The following is a 19,187-nucleotide window of genomic DNA, read 5'->3' as shown; positions in this document are numbered from 1 at the left end:
TACTTTTGTGAACGTTGAGATGATCAACATTTATCACTTTTTCTTAGGATCTTTCAAACCAGCACCAGCGTTAAATTTGAAGAAAATTATGTCTCCGTCTTCGACCACATAATTTCGCCCTTGCTGTCGGTATTTTCCTGCAGCCTATTAATTATAGTTCAATTAATAATTATGAACATTTAAAGTGTTATTTCTAACATTTACCTTTACAGCACTTTCTGAACCTTCATTTTTGAAATCTTCGAATTTCATGACTTCAGCCATAATGAAACCTTTTTCAAAATCTGTATGAATTTTACCAGCAGCTTGTGGTGCCTTTGTTCCTTTCTGAAAGTTATAAAATATCGTTATATTTTCTTCAATCAATTTAAAACAGTAAATCTAAATATTATATAATTTTTCATGTTAAATTATTTTATTTATTCGGTGAATAAATGAAGGTACTAAGCAAAACTTTTGCTATCAAGTACGTTTAATTATAATTTTCTATTTTAACTATTGGATTTGATCTACATTTTAACAACTGAAAATGATTCTTACCTGAATCGTCCAGGCTTTGACTTCATCATGACCAGCAGTGAAGAAATACATTAGCTGCAGAGCCTTGTACCCTTGGACGATAATTTTATCGAGAGCGCTATAACGTAGAGCATTGTCTCAAATAGATTGAAAATTGGTCTATTTCCCCTCCTAATACTCCCCCTCCCGTCCCAGGATGTCTTCTGCTTTCGCACTAATGATCGGTTACGTCTTAAATCGGTCCGCGAAACACAGAATTCGTGCTCAATTCGCATTTTACGATCGACTTACTAAACAAAAAGAGCAAAAGGCTACTCTGTAACGGACTATCAACGACGTGGTTCATTCCAACTGAATGTGTTTGGCACCATTAGTCCGTAAAAAGTATAATAAAAATAATTATTTTTGGTATCTGTTTATACCATAGGTATATTTTAATTATTAAATTACCAATTTGTAAAAATTCAATCAAGGTATATAATAAATGTTTACTTCAGCAATAGCTCAAAATATACATATTCTACAAAAATTCACTTATATCTGTCGATAATTGGCTAATTTTAAAAGCAAAGGTGATGACGTAAAAATACAAAGCTTCCTGAGAAAAATCAAAAGAATAGGATTGGCCGATGTCACGAGGTGAACCTCGCAGCTCTACTGTAATGACAGGGTAAGAGCCACGCGAGCCGAGTCATCCTCGAGACTTCAGAGAATACACATAAAGCCGAACGACTTAATACTGCAATTTCATCATTGGCAAAGAGAAAGAGGAGACCAGGGGCTTTTTCGACTTTCGATTCCTGCGGTCGCTCGAAATAAAATCACTGCTCACCCCTCATTATCCATGTGCTGCACGCGCGCGCCACTGTCTCTGTTCTCTTATTTTTCGACGATTTTTAGTGCGGCGACCCCGTCAGCTTGATTTTCAGAGACTTTATTTTATTCGATTCACACCATGAATTTTAATTTTGAGAAATTTACATTAAATTACATTCGGATTGTAATTGATTTATTCACAGCTCATAGTTTTGCGGTAGAATTTCTAAGTATAATCGCGTCGAAATTGTGTAATTTTCAATTTTTTCTATGAATCAAAAAATACTACTGTTTGAAAAAGTATGCGTTTGAGTTATTGCCAACAGCTGAATATTTTAATAGAATCAACGAAGATAGAAGTTACTGTATTTGTTGATAAAAACTAGAATATCTTCTGTCGCAATGTGATTATTAAATAGATATAAAATATTTTTTCCCACGTTTACTAAAATCTTTACCCTGACCTACCCTAACATTATGATCCGTAGAAGCCTTCAATGATTGCCAAAAAGCACTCACAAAAAAAAAACATGTTTTACAAGATTCAAAAAAATTTCTAAAATTGAAAAGCGCACATGCAAATTTGCAAACACCAAATATCATTAAAACAACTGAAAAAAGCTCGCTCAAGTTTAAGAACATCTTAGCAAGGCAAAGAGAGCCCGTAAAAAAGCAGCCGAATTTCTAATTCTGAGATTATAGTCCTCTACGCAAAGAGCAGACTAATCTCGCAAGAATTTGAATGAGGCGCATCGTGCGTTTTTATAGTTTCGCGCGAGCGCGAGAAGCAAAAGACGTCTAGACGCGTAACCGTATATTACGCTATAGACTGCACTTTTCGGTTGTTGCGCGCGTGGGAACCCCGATGAGTTGTCGACATTCTCAGCTTGGATGTGCGTATTTCGTACGTGAGAGGGTGGAATTTTACCTCGAAACCTTGTTTTCCTCCACGTATTTGGCCTTCTCCGCGTCGTCCATGTCGAAGTGTTTGTTTTCGAAGACGCCGCTGAAGGGAATCAATATTGCGCCTGGATCATTTTTGTCGACCCATTCTTTGATCTTGATTAACCTGGAATCCAATTGAAATATCTCAATAAACAAAAAAAAAGTTTGTGTAACAAAAGCACCCATATGAAATTGAAATCCAATCAACAAAGCGTCGATTACAGAAAGTCATCAACATTGTTCAAAAGCTACGCGGCCAATCTTTCAATGTCCGTCTAGCAGATAACAATCGAGTAATAGTTTTCACAGCGTATTTTCGCTGACAAAATCACGCGAGAGCATTTTACAAATAATGTCAAAGTTCTTTAATCGACCGTATGAATGACGCTAAATAACAAGGCTTACGCTTTTGTGTTCGAAACGTTTTGCGTATCGCTCGTTCATCGCCCACTAATATTTTTCCTTCGTCGTATACGCCGACAAGTTGTTTCCCGCGAAGGTACGAGCGGCAAAAGCGTGATAATAATACTATATAAAAGTGTTGTTGAATCCTTCGTCCACTGCTAAGATTATAAACTCAATACTGTGAAATACCACTTACCATTTGTTTTTCTTACGAATGTAGTCCTTCTCCGAAAGGTTCACCAGGTAGATCATTGGCTTGGACGTGAGAAATAGATATTTATTAAGTATCTCGATCTGAAAAAGTGAAATGCAATTATCGATTATTGCGAATCGCATTTAATTATATTAGAAGGCGCACGGTTCGACATAGCACTGTACATGACATTGGATCGCAATACCTTTATAATATAAGAACATCTGACCAATTTTATTTTATCAAAAGCTTATTTTCATGAATTATCAATTTTCTTTTGAATCATCGAGCATCACACAATAATTCTGTTTAATAAGTATTTACAAGTAAGTGAAATAAAGACGGCAAAGTATTTTTTTACAATTATCAACCCATTTTTTTATACTGTTGGGTGTGCGATATAATTGATGAAGAGCGTTGGCAGTAAACCAAGTGAATTTTGTTGGAAATTGTAAAACCGCACGATATTGCGGGATTTCTGAGAACAGACAACAAGTGAATCTGCTCGTACCGATGCTGCCTAACTTAAAATGGATACAAACAAGTTAACTCAAGAGAAATCTCTTTTTTTTTACATCAAAGTGTACAGTAACAAAAAATATGTTACTTCTATGAGAAAGTGCGAAAAAATTGTATGTGCTCTAAGTTCGAAACATTTTCTCACACTCGGAATTTTGGCTCGAGATCATTTCGCGACGATGGATATTATTATTTTTAAACAAAGTGATAAGATTTTATTTACTTACTTCGGCCAAACTCCAATCACAGAACCTAATGTGTTTCTTTTCTTCTGTCAAGACTGACTTCACTTTCAAGAGACAATCCTAAAATCAAAAATCCTTTCATAAATGACATAAAATGAAATTGTAAATAATGAAAATTAAAAGCAAAACGAAAAAGAAGAGAATCAAAGTTTTTAAACGTTGCTTTTCCACCCTACAATCGTAATCAACAATAAAAACTGTAAAACCCTCAATCAGCCAAGTGCCATCAATAAAAACTTCAATTCCGTCCACCCACCAATTCCAACGACGACTCCTCGGAACAATCGTAAAACAAAATGAAATCTCGCGTTCGCAATTACCCGCAGCGCAGTAGGCAGTGCACAATTTAAAAAAAAAAGCGTCCCGCGTGTCTTTAAAAAGCAACGAAACTGAGGTAAAGTGTAAGTTGCGCGAGCGCGGGGGCGATGGATGCGTTCCACGAAGGTTAAAAAACGAAAATTGGTTTGGACGATTAGTCGCCATGGAGGTATACACAACAATTTCGACGCTTTTTTTCGGTAAATGGGATGCAATGCGAGAGAGATATTTCGTTGTGCCTTGGTACGAAAAAGCTTTGTCTTAGTTATTTATTATCCGACTCACTTTTGATTTGGTTTCGATTTGTTTTTTTTTCCCGCGGCAATGGACAAAATTATTCAACAAATCGTATATCATTAGTTACGATTCGCGATCGTTTTTGATTATCCCAATTTTCAAAGAATTTTATTCACGACGAGAATCCAACGGAGAATTCCAAATCGATGTATAATCAGTCCTACTGTTTCTCACGTTTGTTGGACCGAAAAAAAAAGTAGCACACGAACAAAGCCATAATGCTCGAAATGATGCAGGGTAATGCGCAAACAAGACAAAAAGTCAAACACGAGTCAGAATTAAAAGAGGTGGCGCGAGCGCGGGGGAGGGAGAAATAAGCGAGGCAATCGATGCGAATTAGTGCAGTGCTGTTTCCTGGAACGAATTTCGATCTTGCTGCTGCTGCTGCTGCTGGTGCTGCTGCTGCTGCTGTAGCTGATATTCCCACAATATCGTGCGCGAGCTGACTCTGCTGCCACAATTCACCGAAAAAGTTCTGCTGCTGCCCCGCGAGAAATCGGATAATTCGGCCTTTGCCTCTCCGTTTTATTTCGGCGAAACGGATTTCGCGATTGCGCATCATGATAAATATTCAGGCAAGAATATTCTCAGATTCGATTAAGCGTACGTTAATATTATGATGGCAGTGAGTGCTAATATTTTCGAACAAAAGTCGTATTTTCAGATGCGACTGTAATACATTTCACTTGTAATATACTTCCTCAAAACTGAACTCAATTCTACATTAATATATTTCTTCTAAAGTAATGTTTGAATAACTCTGCAAAAGACAAGATATGCGCAAAAAGTGCCAAAAAGCAAAAAAATAAACAACGTAGCTACTTACCCACATGCCCAAGTATAGAAAAATAAGAGGAGGCATCGTAGTATGGTTTATCACAAAGAAGAAAAGAAAGGAGCAGTCGATCCGACGGCCGAGCCGCGCTCGACGCATTGTTATTACTCGTACGATGAATCGACTCTCCATATACACACATACGCGGGCTTAACGAGGGCTATGCACAAATTGAATGTAATCGGTTTCTCCCCTTTTCTCTCTCGCGCTTGCGGGCGAGATCTAACGCAATTTGCAATTACCTCGCGTGCGCGTGGGCGCCGTTAGTTGCTCCAGGCTGCCCAATGCAAATACTCCGAGACGCGACAACCTGGCGTCTTCGCGTATGCACTACTTTATTGTTTAACTTTTTTTTTCATGATCGTTTAATTATGGGTATTTTCTCTTGCGAGAAGGAGGGTTGATCTTGCACGATGATTGCTTGGCTATCGGTAAGGTGTATATAGATATTGTGAATGAGAGTAGTTGAACTTACGTATTCAGGCTTCAGCTTCTTGTCGTTCCCTCTGACGACCAATTTTTCTAGCTTTTCTAAATGGCCATTAAGGAATTCGATGTCTTTCAGTCTCAACTCGTCGCTGATGATTTCAAAATCCCTTACAGGATTGACGTCGCCCTCTACGTGCGTCACGTCGTCATCTTCAAAAGCTCCTACAATCAAAATATTTTAATTATACCTTTTCTTAGCCATGTAGAATATGGAGTTTTCAAATAATGTAAAATATTACTGATTTATTTAGTTATCTCAAAGTTTAATTTGATTCACTGGCTTTAAATATAAATATTTATGTAATTTTTAAGAAATGGCTATTTAGCTGTTTCTTTACAAATGCTAACCATTTTAAGGCAGATAGTAAGAACAAATTGATCTTATAAAAAAATCGAGATATGAGCCTGCGAATGATTTTCGCTTTAAATTAAGTACTTTCAATTCGACAAATAAAAAATTTCGAATCGGTCAGTACGAATCCTTGTTGTGAAGGCTTCTTACGTCACGAAGCCATTCAATGTAAATTACTTGTTTAAAAAAATTACATGCACGACAGCTGTTATGTTCCTTTGTGCTTTTCAAATTGCTTTTGAATTGTAACACGATACGAGCAAACCAGTAAGATTACAATAATAACGAAGGAGCAGGAGTAGAATTAAGAAAAAGGCATAATTTTTTTCCAGATATGACTTATTGAATCGAACATGGCACTGCTGCACTTATACTTGTCAGTTAGCAAGAAGTGAGAAGGAATAATACTGATGATCACGCAATGCTACGCACGCGCGCGCGAGAAAGAGAGAGACAAACATGTAATAAGCCAAACAAAAGAGAAAGTTAGTAAGATAATTTGACGAGAGTGGATAAAAGGAACATCAAATTTTAGGGTATAATTTATTCGACTTAATTTACCGAAGCATACGAAAAAACACACATGGATATGTTTTGTTATTCGTCGAATTGATTAGCTTTCGCACGAATGTTAATTGTTTCTCCTTAATTTTCGCTGAATTTCTGTGGAAAGTTAGCAATTGTATAATCGACACAGTTATTTAGATAACTTCGTATAGGAAAGCGCACTCGCTTTGTTCAACGAGTTATGGAATGAAGCTATTATTATACGTTCGTCACAACACGACTATAACACAGTTAAATATGCAATAGTTGTCTGCTTTGTACTTGATATAATTGACCAAGCGGTAGAAACATCAAGGGTTTACAAAGTCAGGTAAAAATAACGATGACTTTTTCGATGCAGTCCCATTTCTTGCCAAACTCGCAATTCGCTGCGCATAAAAGCAAGTCGTTTCGTTGAGACTAGTGCGCTGGCTGACTGTAGAAATGGCGATTCAAAAAGCAACTCGCACGCGATCTTTCTAAGATATGTCAACGTAAAGGTTTTAGCGCTGGTCTGCTCTATAGAAAAGCTGCATGAATAATAGAGAGTAAATCAACCTTCCAGCTCGCTCAGTGAGTAAAGTGCGTGAGCACAGTGAGCTTTGATGTGTATGCTCATTGATTTACTCGTCTATGCGCGCTTCAACAGTCGAATTGATTGTCGTCGCAGTCGAGTATATAGAGGCAAAACCGCGCGACTTTGTGTTACTTCTGAAAGGGTTGAAAGCTATAAGATTCCGCAGCTCTCTGCCGTGCGCTCTGCTTTATTTTTACGACACGGGAAGTAGACTACGCAGAGATACATATATATGAATACATAGCATTGGAGAGAAAGGCTGTTAGTGCTTTGTCGCGTGACTGCTGTGCTGCTGCGCCTTGTGCATGCGGACATACTTACGACAAAGATGGAAGATGGCATCGCAAGCACTGATATGCGACAAGAAAGCGTTTCCTAGACCTTGTCCCTCGGCGGCACCCTTGACTAGACCAGCGATGTCGACGACGTTGAGGAAAGCTGGCACTTTGCTGTCAACATACGCAGAAAACATTTTTTAACGTGGCCAGGCGAAGGCTCGTTAGGCAATTATTGGGCTCAGTGAAGGCACGTTTATTCATTTGATGCGTTGCACAATGTGGCACGTGTCGGGATCCAACGACAAAAGACGATCAAAGAGTCGCTGCCGGCTTCATTATTCGGCTGCTTTGCATTTTCCAATTACATTCGTCGACGCCAGATACATATACCAGAGAGCGACGTTCATTATTCGCGTTGTATAGGACAGCGCGGTAATGACGTCGACTGCGAGTACACGAATAAAAATGATTCACCCGGGAAATTGATTTTCCGTTCATTCGTTAGACTCGATCGTACTCGAGTTGGGACGTCGCTCTCAATTTATTTTAAAACGAACAAACGGCGAAACTCTAAGGATGTTACGCGAATGCACTTTTCTCAGCGAACAACGAAAGAAATAAATAGGCACTGCAGGCAGCACACGTAAAACTCAGCTTTCCTCGCGACACTAAAGAAGAGGACGATAAGAAGAAAAGCGGCTTTCAAGTAGCTTACTCAGCACCATGTCCCTTTGCTGAAAGAATAAGACGCGCGCAAAAAATCTGCAATGCAGATTCGAACCGTCGAAGCAAAACGTGTGTGAAAACGTCGCGTAACGTCGCTTATTCCGCTAGACCGAGTTTTTCGCCGCGAGCTCTTTGTGCGCAGTTCGCACTCTCTCTCTTTTTTATTCTTTGCCGTTCGTCTATGCATATATGTACTCACCTTGCTGGTTTGAAGTACTCGCAAAGGTAGTCGAAACGCGCATCCGGAACTGGTACCCTACGTGCTTTCGTGGAAAAGTGATGCGGTCAGTCAAAAATCGACATTTTTCATGGTAATTCTTATTTTCCTTTTCTTTGTTTGCACTTTCATAAGATTTTTTTTTCCAAGAACTTGCATTATTACAAATCTTCGATGAAAGATATGTTTTTTATAAACAGTGCAATGAATGATAAGCAGTTTTATGAAGTAAAACGATAAATTTATTCGCACAACGCGATTATCGGTTTATCCAGTACATTAGCATAACCTCTCGTGCAAGATAACAATTAACTATGAAATGTCATCGTATTCAATCGGCGCTATCATCAGTTTCAAGTAAAATGTAACTGAGCGAAGTTCTCTTAAATTTAACCGTCGCTGGCATCGTATAATCACCCTCCGACGATTTCATATCTTCCGTCCCATCACCGTTACTAAGTTCTGTTTCGTCTCTGAGCACAGTCAACCAAGGATTGATCCGTTTCTTCATACACTCAATCGCACGCTTACTAATCTCGCATCGTCTCTCCATGTTATCTAAAGCCTTCTTATATAAATTAACTTCCAAAGGACATCCACCGTATGCTTTCAGAAAAGTGCCAATATACACAGCTGCACTTGCACTGGGCGACAAGTCCAGTAATTTCGGTCGCAATTGAGCCACACGCGTCACGGCTTTCGAGAGAAGTGCCACTACTGTTTGCTCCAAATAGCTTGTCGACGGTAGATTTTTCATATCGATAGACGGAAGCTTTTCAGTCAAGTGAATTTCAACTGTGGAGTACTTAAGAAATTTTTTATTGAATTTTTCACGGCACGACTCGCTGCAGAAGAGGTACAATTGATGCTTGTAGAGCGCGGCTAAACTTGGACTTCCTATTACGAGCTTGCGACTCGGTAGATTGTCTACGTACGAGATGAGGCAGTAACCTTTATTCACTAATTTCGTTAGCCAACAGTGGTTGTCAAGGTCGACTATGTCACTGATGATTTGCGGATAGTGCTCGGGCAGTTTTATGTTGTCAAAAAGCTGCAAGCTTTCATTAGGATTTCGTCTGAAGAGTTCAATATGCTTATTGCAAAACCAGTAATAATACGCACGATACTGAACGAGGCCTATGCGACTTTTCGTCAAATCTGCATTATTGTAAATTTCGTGAAAGTAGATGCAACTTGGGCAGTAAAGTTTAAACTGACTGACTCTACTTTCAATTTCCCATGGCCTGACGCACAAATACTGCAGCTCGTGTACTTTATCGTAATCAAGCTCGCGTATGTACGTCACCAGAGCAGCGAATCTTTGTCTTACGCTTTCGTCAGCTTTTTTCCAAACATAAGCTTTACTTTTTGTGGCGTTGATTTTCACGACGTTTCCAAAATTATCGCCCAACCATCCTCTGAACACACCCGCGTCGGTGTTCCAGTCTTCGTAAGCTTGGCAATGCGACTCGATGAGATAACTGTAATGATCATCGTCCTCGAAACATCCGAGAGTAAAATCGAGAGGACTTTCAAGATCTATTACGACTATCGGATTGATTGCTAGAGCAACGAAAGCTTGCGATTCCTCGATGTTTGCTGGAAATCCATCGAAGACGCAACCTTGTGTAACGCATTGTAGATTCGACAGAAAAAGTCTGACTGACGAGGCGATTTCTTCCGAGGTTACTGTTTCGCCATTCTGTAGTTTACTCTTCATGCTGATTGACAAGTTGGAAGTTTGAAAGTGCGTTAGTACGTAATCTATGACTTCGTCACGGGTGATTAAATCAAAGTCGTACGTCGATGCAAAGCTTTTACTTAAAGTTGTTTTGCCACACTTTGGTGGCCCTAGTATCGAGATTTTTATAGGAATCATAGGTACTTGGGTGTCTTGATTCAAATACTTTAACGGATGTCTTTTAAAATCGGTGAGAGCTGTTTCACCAGCGAGAAAATAAATAAACTGACGATGAGTGACAGTGAAAATCTGATCGCATCTTGCCAGTGGCAAGAACATTTGAAATAAGTTTTTACGGTCATACAGCTGTACAGGGCAAAATCTTCCGAATGAACTTAAAAAATAGAAACCAGTAGATAATAAATACTCTGCAGTAAGATTATCGATTTCTTGTACTTGTTCGAGAAATGATGAATTTCTCAAATTATACGGAGATAATATATGAAGAATTTTAATAAATACTTGTTGGATGTCTTGTCTTGCGTCTACTTGGATCCATGGTACAGCTTCATTTTCGAAGAAGCTCGAAATAATAGACAGGTTTTGCATAGTTCTATCGTAGTTTTCTTCAATTTGCAGGCAAAATTTTTCTTTTACTGAGTCTTCGTCATCCCACGCGTCGAAAGGTTCAGGTTGAGGAAAGAGTTCGTAATATTTTTTTTCAATCTCGACTTTCTCTTCGACCGATAACACAGTCGCCCAGTCGGTTATGTCTGAAAGGCTTCCTAAAATACTCGAGTCTTTTGATTGAGATTTATTTTCGTATACAGAACCAAACTTTTTCTCTCGATATATCTTTAGCAATTCGTTTCGCATCCATAATTCTTTTTTATTCAAGTAATTGCTCATATCACGCAAATGCTTTCGTTCCTCTTCTTCTCTTTTTTTATTTTGCTCAATATGCCACTGTTTTACGAAATTTGTCAGTAATCTTTTTTCTGAGTCAGCAAAATCACATCGTAATTCTATAACTAAATCAGGTACAATTGAATATTCCAATATAGTTTCACAATCCTCGAGGCAATTTGGAAATGAATCGAGCAGTAATCCGCATTCGGAAAATGGTGGCTTGAAAAAATCTAAGATGCATTCTTTCGTTATGAAACTCGGCAGCTGTGTACCTTCTTTTTTGTATTTTAAGAAGAAATTACTGATCGTGGGTTTATCTAGATTGTACATTTGATCATCGAGATCTTCAGGCAATCGAATTTCATCCCAACTATTTTCACTGCTACTATCGTCTTCAAAATTATCCACAGTCAGTAAGGATTTTAAAGATTTAACATCGATTCCACGACTCGACATATACAGATCTAATCTTTTGAAAAAATCTACATGAGCTAGACCAATCTCTCTTGAAATTAAATTGGCTAAAGTTGATTTGCCACTTGCCGGTGGACCAACTATAAAAACTCGTAAAGATGGTATTCTTGCGAGAGGTTTCTTGAAAGGCACTTCCAAATTCGGATAGTTCATCATAAAATCATCCAATGCTACTTGACTGGACATGACATATAATTTTTCAGCGAGTAAACATTTATGTTCCATTTTCCCTTTCCAAAGTATTCCATGCTTTATCAGAGAAACAGGGCAATATACATCGCAATCACCTGGAGGGTAATTACTTTCTTGATTTTTCTGAATCGATAAGTTATTCTCTGATTCGTATTCTTCTTCGCCTTCGTCGCCTCCATTTTCTTCGATAATTTCAGGTGTGTAATCATACTCTTTGCGTATTGCAGAAGATACGTGTGCTATTGGATCACTAATGAATTTTAAATCACACAAAATTACATCAATTCCGAGATCTGCTAATTTACTTGCTGTGTACTTTCTGCTATTTTCGAAAAATTCGAGTTCTTTGATGTAATCTAAAAGACGCGAATCAGCCGGTCGTTGTTCAAAATCTGAGAATAATTCTTCATGGCTAATTTCACTTTCATATAAATACTCATGTTCATTGATTCCAGAGTTCTGTTCTTGCAGCTTTTCCCAATTATTCACGAGAGTGCTATATGGATCACTCTCATACAACATAACAGCAGTGTCGATGTTGATATCATTTTCCAAGAAAGTTTTGCATGCATTATAATCCAAATTCAAGTCATCCAAAATCCAACCTCTGTTTCTCGTGAAACATCCACAATCTTGTTCAGGTAAATTTTCAATAATTTCTGCAATGGAATTAACAATTTCTCCAATTCTCGAATTCATAGTTTCACTCGCGTTAGTTCCACTAGAAATCTTATCGGAATTCTGATTAAACCGCTCAATCACTTCACGTACATTTACAACAACACTGTCGAGTTCCTTAGCTAAATCCCAGCTTAATTTTGTTTTCCCCGAAAATTTCGGACCCATCACGGCGATTCTACAGCAAGGCCGAGGATTCGGTGGCAACAAGTAAGACCTTGGATTTTCAATAAACACTTCGGCAGCTTCACTTGACGACAAAAAGAATATCCATCTCATAAATCGTACGGCAAACGTTTTCTTACCCTCGATCTTTTTCCCTCTCGCAAGCTCGACCGGACAGAGAAATTTCCAACGCGATAATTGCCATTGAAACTTGTCGGACGGCACGCCATTGCGTCGTAACTCGACGAACGAGCGTTTCAAATTCAAAGTATTATCATTTTCAGTATTCTCGAATGATTCGTCTTCGTAGCCGAGCCACTCGCTTTCCGAGGAGATGTCTAAACTATCTTTAAAATGATTTTCTTCGGGCATCATTCTTTCAGGAATGATTGCTGGTTGTAGGGGTAGAACTTGCAAGCGTAGCTTGACTGTTTCGAATATGTGTTCGGTAGGATAGCGACCGTCAATGCGAATAACATTCTGAGGATTGTGCGTTACAATGAATTTTTCTATAGTATCTTTAACTTCCCTCTCATATCTATATAACTGGCATCCTAAAGTTTCAATAAACGCCGACTCCGGGGCAGATTTAATACTAGATTTACTCGAAATTACGGCAGATGCGTTTGACTGACATTCGATATTCTCGATCAATGATACAGAACAAGAACTGCAACTTTGGTATTTAGCTAAAATTTCATCATCGGGGCAAATGACATCCACAATGACATCGGGCTTTAGATGCCAGTTATTGAAGACGTCGTACAGTTGAAAGAAAACAGTGTACACCGAGCACTGATTCGAACTACTTGACTCTTCGGAGCAAAGGCACCTTTCTGAACTTTCAGTACTTCGGTCACTCGATGAAAGTTTGAGTGACTCGATAGGCGCATTAGATGAGCTTGTAGACTGATTACTGTCAATCGAGTTACTACTTACTTTCGAGTCTGCAGAGTCAATTGATTTTTCTGAATCACACGGCTTGCACAGAACGTCTGACAAGGCAACGCAATCGCGTATTTCAACTATAACGAAATCTCCTCGAGGTTTGTCTGTATCGTTTGATTTCAAACTTTGCTCAGAATCTTCAAGCGACACATTCTTCGCCAAAATTGGCTTTCTACAACTTTGTAGTAGAGGTAATCCTTCGAGTACGTAGCCTCTGTGATTTACGCTTCTTTCATGCATCTTACCAACAATCCTATTCCAAAGCTCTTCTTCCGTCGAAACGCGCGCACACTGCGCGTCCTCTTGTTTACCGAGCTGCAGTTGCCGTAAAATTTTCGTGGCTGAAATCAACACGCAATTTCTGTCGTCGGCTATCAATTCCGCCAGTGATTCCGTATCCAAGCCAGGTTTCCCGAGCACAATGAAACACACCGGTTTCGCGCTGAGATATTTTATTCGCGCCTCTTCTTCCGAGTAAGGATCATCATTCGTAGGCGGCCCGGAGCGTGGAGGTGCAGTGCTACAATTTCCGATAAAATCTGTATCTGCGCCGGCATGGCGAGAGGGATCGGCATCTGCGTTGCAAGCGTAATAAATACTCGCTCGAGGGTACGAGCATTGTTGTACTTCTGCCTCGTGCCGCGATGAAAAATCAAGGCGCTCCGAGTAACAACCTCTTATCGAGCTTAACAAGCTTCGTCTCGCGACGATTGACGTGTCGATTTTATTATTGCTCCTCTTGTCGTTTTCACTTCTTTTCGGCATCGTGCGACGAGGACGAGCAAGACTGCCGCTCGTCCAGTCGGGAATTGACTTTAGCTTTCGAGGTTACGTTTATTTTCGAAACGACCGCTCGCAGAGGCGCGTCGTTGATATTGGTTATGTTAAAAAAAGTAAATGTGAATTTGAAGTAGCTGCGAGTGCAAACAAACTGAAAAGGAAAATAGGCAAAGAGCAAAAATACTTATTCTCATTTGGGTCGATCGTGCAGAAAGGGAAATTCTCAGCGGCAGCCTGACTCTTGGTTAGGACATTGAAGAAGGTTGATTTTCCGACGTTGGGGAGGCCGACGATACCAACTTTAAGGTTTGTTCCTACGCGCCCAATCAGCGGCTTCTTCTCCGGCTCTTCGACTTTTTTCGGCGGCATCCTGCAGTAACAACAATTGTATTTTACTTTCAAAGGCAGCTACGTATCAAATTTCATTCGATTCGTTTTTACTTTTATTGCGCTGGCAACGCGATAAAGGAATCGCATCTGTAGGTACCGTTGCGGCCAGCATTCGATCGCTATCGGATTTCTCCATATCGGACTCGTTTCATTATTATTACGGGGCAATCGAGCTGAATCGCAAGTTGCGACGGCCGCGTCCGCAATTCATCTCTTTGCGAACGCGTTGCTTTGGGGCTGGCTGCCCGTGCCGCTGCGCGCAGCTCGACCGCGCGATTGCGGAAATCATTGGAATGCCTCAGCGTTAGATGCTTTCTTTCGCGCGCGCGCTCTTTGTTTCGTATGCAATTACCGGCGATAAGAGTCGATTCGACAATCGCCAGAAACTTTTGCGATCGGCCGAGCGCAGAGAAATACTTGGCGCGAATAACCGAAGAAAAATCTCCCTCCGCGCAAAACATCATTACACGCGCGTAATTCAAAACCATTCCATTATAAGCATAAATATCAGGTTACTCACCTCGCGAGCCAAATGTATAATACGCACACGTCGAGCGCGAATCATCCCCATCGACGTTCAACTTTAAGCTTCCACTCTGCGATGAAATTGGCTCAAGAAGCCCCGAGGATATGTAGCCCTTGAGCTACGAATTTGCTTGTTCCGATGCAGGCATTTTTTAACTCGGCAGGCTGATGTCGCTGAGGCTTTCGCTCGCGGTGACTAATTATATTAATGCGGGTAGAGGCCGACCTGCTCGATAGTAGTGTTTACCGCGAGATTACACGAGCTACAACCCTTCGGGTATGATTCGTTGACGACGGCGACGGCGACGGCGACGGCGACGGGATGCCTTGGTCGAATATGCGAGGCTATCCAACGATTTTTTTGCCGGTTGTTGGACTTCTTGCTGTCATTACAATTGTACGATGATTATGTTTACGGCGATATGTTCCAGTGTACGCTCCGCTATTTCACGTCAATCGAGTAATATTGAATAAGCCTGTGCTATTTTCATACGATATGTCTTTGTTACAGTGCGCTCGAATAAACTAAAACATTTGCCGAACATTTTAACATTTTGCCAAATTCGTCAGGTGTCCAGATGTATAATGTAGTGTGATTCTATGTCATAACGTTAAATTAAACTTGATTCCGAGCAGCAACGGAAAAGCAACAGCAAATGCAAGATTAAAAATAAAAGAGATAGGAAATGTTATTGAAACGACAAAGTGAGTAAAGAGAAGATGGAATGGCGGTTGGGAAGCCACGATTATTAGGTACAGAGCGATATCGCACCGCGTGCGGATCCGCAATGCACCCCCGTCCCCCAGGCCGCCAATAATCTGCCACCGCATCGCAACTGCAAGTTTCAAGCTTCCTTTCCCTCCTCTTTTGTCCTTTTCTCCTGTGGCCAAGCGCGCGCCTTTATGATCGCTCATAAACGGCCTCCGCACCGTGCGTATATTGTTAGATATTCGCCGCCGAAGAGAATTTGTAAATTATAGTAACGAGCGAAAGAGAGGGAACGGCGTATACCTACTCGAATTGCCGGCGCCGACAGGCGCCCGCGAGATTCCTTTTTTCCTTACATCGCGCACTTTTCATTTTGTGTCTATGACTTTCAAGACGATTATACTTGGAGTGCTTCGAGTGATATTGAGTTGGACTTCACCAACCTCTTTTTAAATAGTGGATATGAGGTGCTGCACTTTTTCAAAAATTATTAGAATTAACATTTTATAATGCCTATGCTGTTATGTGTCGTAAGATTAACTTGATAAAATAATTGCAGAGCGGCATACACCTAACATTATTTTTTAAAACATTCCATCAAAATCGTATGTACATTTATTATCTACACCACTAACATCATGAATAATAAATTATAAAACTGATTGAATAACTTGATATTAAATTACGAATTTATATCGATGCAAATTGTCGATTATAGTTATAGAGTTGGATAAATGCTACATTGCAGAGAGCCTGTTTAAATATTAGCTACGGTAAAGCAAGCAAGCGTTGACGTTCTATATATATTATACACACACACACACACGTTTAAATGTAAAAACAGACAGTTATATATAGGCATATATCTCGCATACAATAGTCGCCCCTAACCTAACATTCCAAAACCGTTCCGGTGTTTTTAGTTTTGTTACTTTCATCTTTCGCTCGACTATTTCTACACTGTAATCATTTAAACTCACCGGAATATCAAGAAATATCATGTATTGCAAAAGATTGTTTCATTATAAGTTAATTTCCCCAAGATTATTCATAAAAATACTGATCTAAATATTCGGAGGAACAATGACAATATCGTTCGTATTTCGAATCTCCAAAACAGCATGAGTGAAGTTAAGTAATTACCTGCTTATAAATTGTCGAAGAACCGATGTGTATAATTAAATTTCCAGTTTTATTTTAAACTATTTTAACACTCGCGGGCGAGAGAAGAACAACGTGTCTTTGCACTACAGTCTCTCACGGAAACACACGGATCTGGCGCGTGACGTCATAGCGCAGTTGATGAACAAGTATATATGTATAGGTACTGACATAGCTCTCCTGACGGGTTCTGCTTTATCGATCGGATTGCCCGCGAAAAAGAAATATTGCTTCAGTGATAATCATCATAATTATTTTTTGAAGTACGGCTACATTTATGGATTGTAGTAAAATTTACTCTAGTGTCATATTAATTGTCAATCTTGTGAAATACATGATATTAAAATTTGTGTTTGGCACTTTAATATAATTTTGTATTGATTTGACAAAAATTTGTGAACGAATTTAGATATATAATCGATGAACGTTTGGCTTTCTAATAGATAATTTAATTGAAAGCCAAAGCGAAGCCAGTAGCGTCAACAGTGAAAAAGTAATAACTGAGAAGCGGAGTGTAGAAGAGTTGAGAAAAAAGCCAGAGCAGATGTGGCTGTTGCAAAGCTCCTCCTCAGCGAAAAATCTCGACCTTGACCGAGCAACGTCGTTCTGTATACCTTGCTATTTTATATATTTTTAATAAATATGTCTTGTGTATATCTTAGTCTTGTGTTTATTTACGCAGCTTAATAAATGTTCGATAAATCGATAAAGTTAAATAAAGAATTGATCATTAATATAAAACTCTACCATTATTACCTTCTGAGTTAACTGATATTACGCCATTAATGACTAGCACTGTCGTAATAAATAAATTAATAACTAAAGGTGTCACGAACGTAGGATGTCGTATTACCGAAGAAAAATCATTGATACAAACGTACTTATTCGATTGATCTCTTGGTGGCCAATAACAGGTTATGCAGAGCAAAAAATATTCATTCGGAGCTGCCTTACAGTTCCCTCGAAGGCTCTTGGATATGCATGCGAATCTCACGACCGGAAACCTACATATATAAGAATCGAGTGGCATACACTCGCGGCACCATCGATTGAATTAAAGACACAGAATACCACAAATAGACGGCGCCAACCTTCCATCTGATGTTTTGTTTTGTTATCGTTGTTCTTCATTACTTCTGACCGCTACGCAATTTTCAAGCATGAACCCATTGAAAATTGCGCTTGGCGCCGCGAAACTTTTGTTCCCATACGTGCGCGCTATGCGTGGATCCTTGATTTCCAGGATGCAGACGGAGATGAACGTCGCGCCTCTGTGGCGGCGGCCAAAGCGTGGCAAAATGGGGGCGTCAGCGGACGGCTTTTCTGAAAATTGTAAATAGCCATCAAAATCGATTACCTTTAATTGCCCGATACCTTAGTACCTACTACCTAGAACGTTTCTTTAAATTATATGCAGTTCAATTTTTCATTGTAATTTTCTTCAAGCAAAACAGCGAGATGCCGGATATCTTTTTTAATTTTATGATGACCAATTATTTTGTTTATTTTTTGACGAGCATTCGATACCTTTGTTGTCTCAAGTCTACACTAACGAGACATGATCAAATCAAATATGGAAAGCATTACTGTGGGTGTATTGTGAAATATTTGTTTCGATAACGTTATATTTCTGTCACCGGAAGATGAATATGTATTAAATAAGGAAAACTGAACGAACAAAAAATTCTCATTGAGTTCAGGCCTTGATGAATAAAAGCGGCTGAATGGTGCCTTTCACGCGTGTTTTCTATTGTATTGATCAAATCCCATAAACTTTGTGCTACGTGCAAGCCATTATGCACCAGCATAACGTTTGATTATAGGAAAGGGTAGTATAATTGACTGCATACACCGTCAATACTTTTCTGTGATTATCGTGCTAAATTATCGCTCAAGGTGAAATACGTCTTATTATGTGGAACGTTGATCCTGTTGCGACTTCTTCCGTGGATGTCGCATGTGTCCAAACGTCCACATTAGTTTAATTTTGTTTCGATCTAGTCTTGGCAGCTCTCAAGTTTGTTTAATAGCAGACTGCATATTGGCAGGAGCACGTCTTTACGTGTTAAACAATGTAAGCACTACATGGTCGAGTTAATGGATAGCGCACGTTTTAACGTAAATAGAGCCGAAGAGAGAAAAGTCGCTATTGTAATTCTTGATGGAATGCAAGGGAAAGGAATAGTGAAGCGAAACGCGCACCGGGAACACAGTTGTCGGTAATCGCAACGATATATTTTATTCTTTTAGGACGTCATCTGCATACTTGTGAAAAATTTAATAAAAGTGTAAAGATTA

General features: G+C 39.4%; 1 protein-coding gene across 1 annotated transcript; it reads right to left on the bottom strand.

Annotated features, from left to right (window-relative positions):
• Positions 1-6: 6 nt before the first annotated feature.
• LOC131662722 (obg-like ATPase 1) lies at positions 7-17,000 on the bottom strand. Its single transcript, XM_058932580.1, has 11 exons — positions 16,872-17,000; positions 14,289-14,474; positions 8,260-8,316; positions 7,378-7,505; positions 5,568-5,743; positions 3,625-3,702; positions 2,882-2,979; positions 2,264-2,404; positions 541-637; positions 205-327; positions 7-144 (listed from the first exon to the last, which is right to left on the bottom strand). Exons 2-11 carry the CDS (start codon positions 14,471-14,473, stop codon positions 34-36), a joined length of 1,194 nt encoding a protein of 397 aa, XP_058788563.1. The 5' UTR covers position 14,474; positions 16,872-17,000; the 3' UTR covers positions 7-33.
• Positions 17,001-19,187: the final 2,187 nt, after the last annotated feature.

The sequence above is a fragment of the Phymastichus coffea genome, unplaced genomic scaffold (assembly GCF_024137745.1).
Source record: "Phymastichus coffea isolate CEN01 unplaced genomic scaffold, Cenicafe_Pcof_1.1 PCOF00028, whole genome shotgun sequence".
Classification (NCBI taxonomy): Eukaryota; Metazoa; Arthropoda; class Insecta; order Hymenoptera; family Eulophidae; genus Phymastichus; species Phymastichus coffea.
This window is presented reverse-complemented; position numbering and strand designations above follow the sequence as displayed.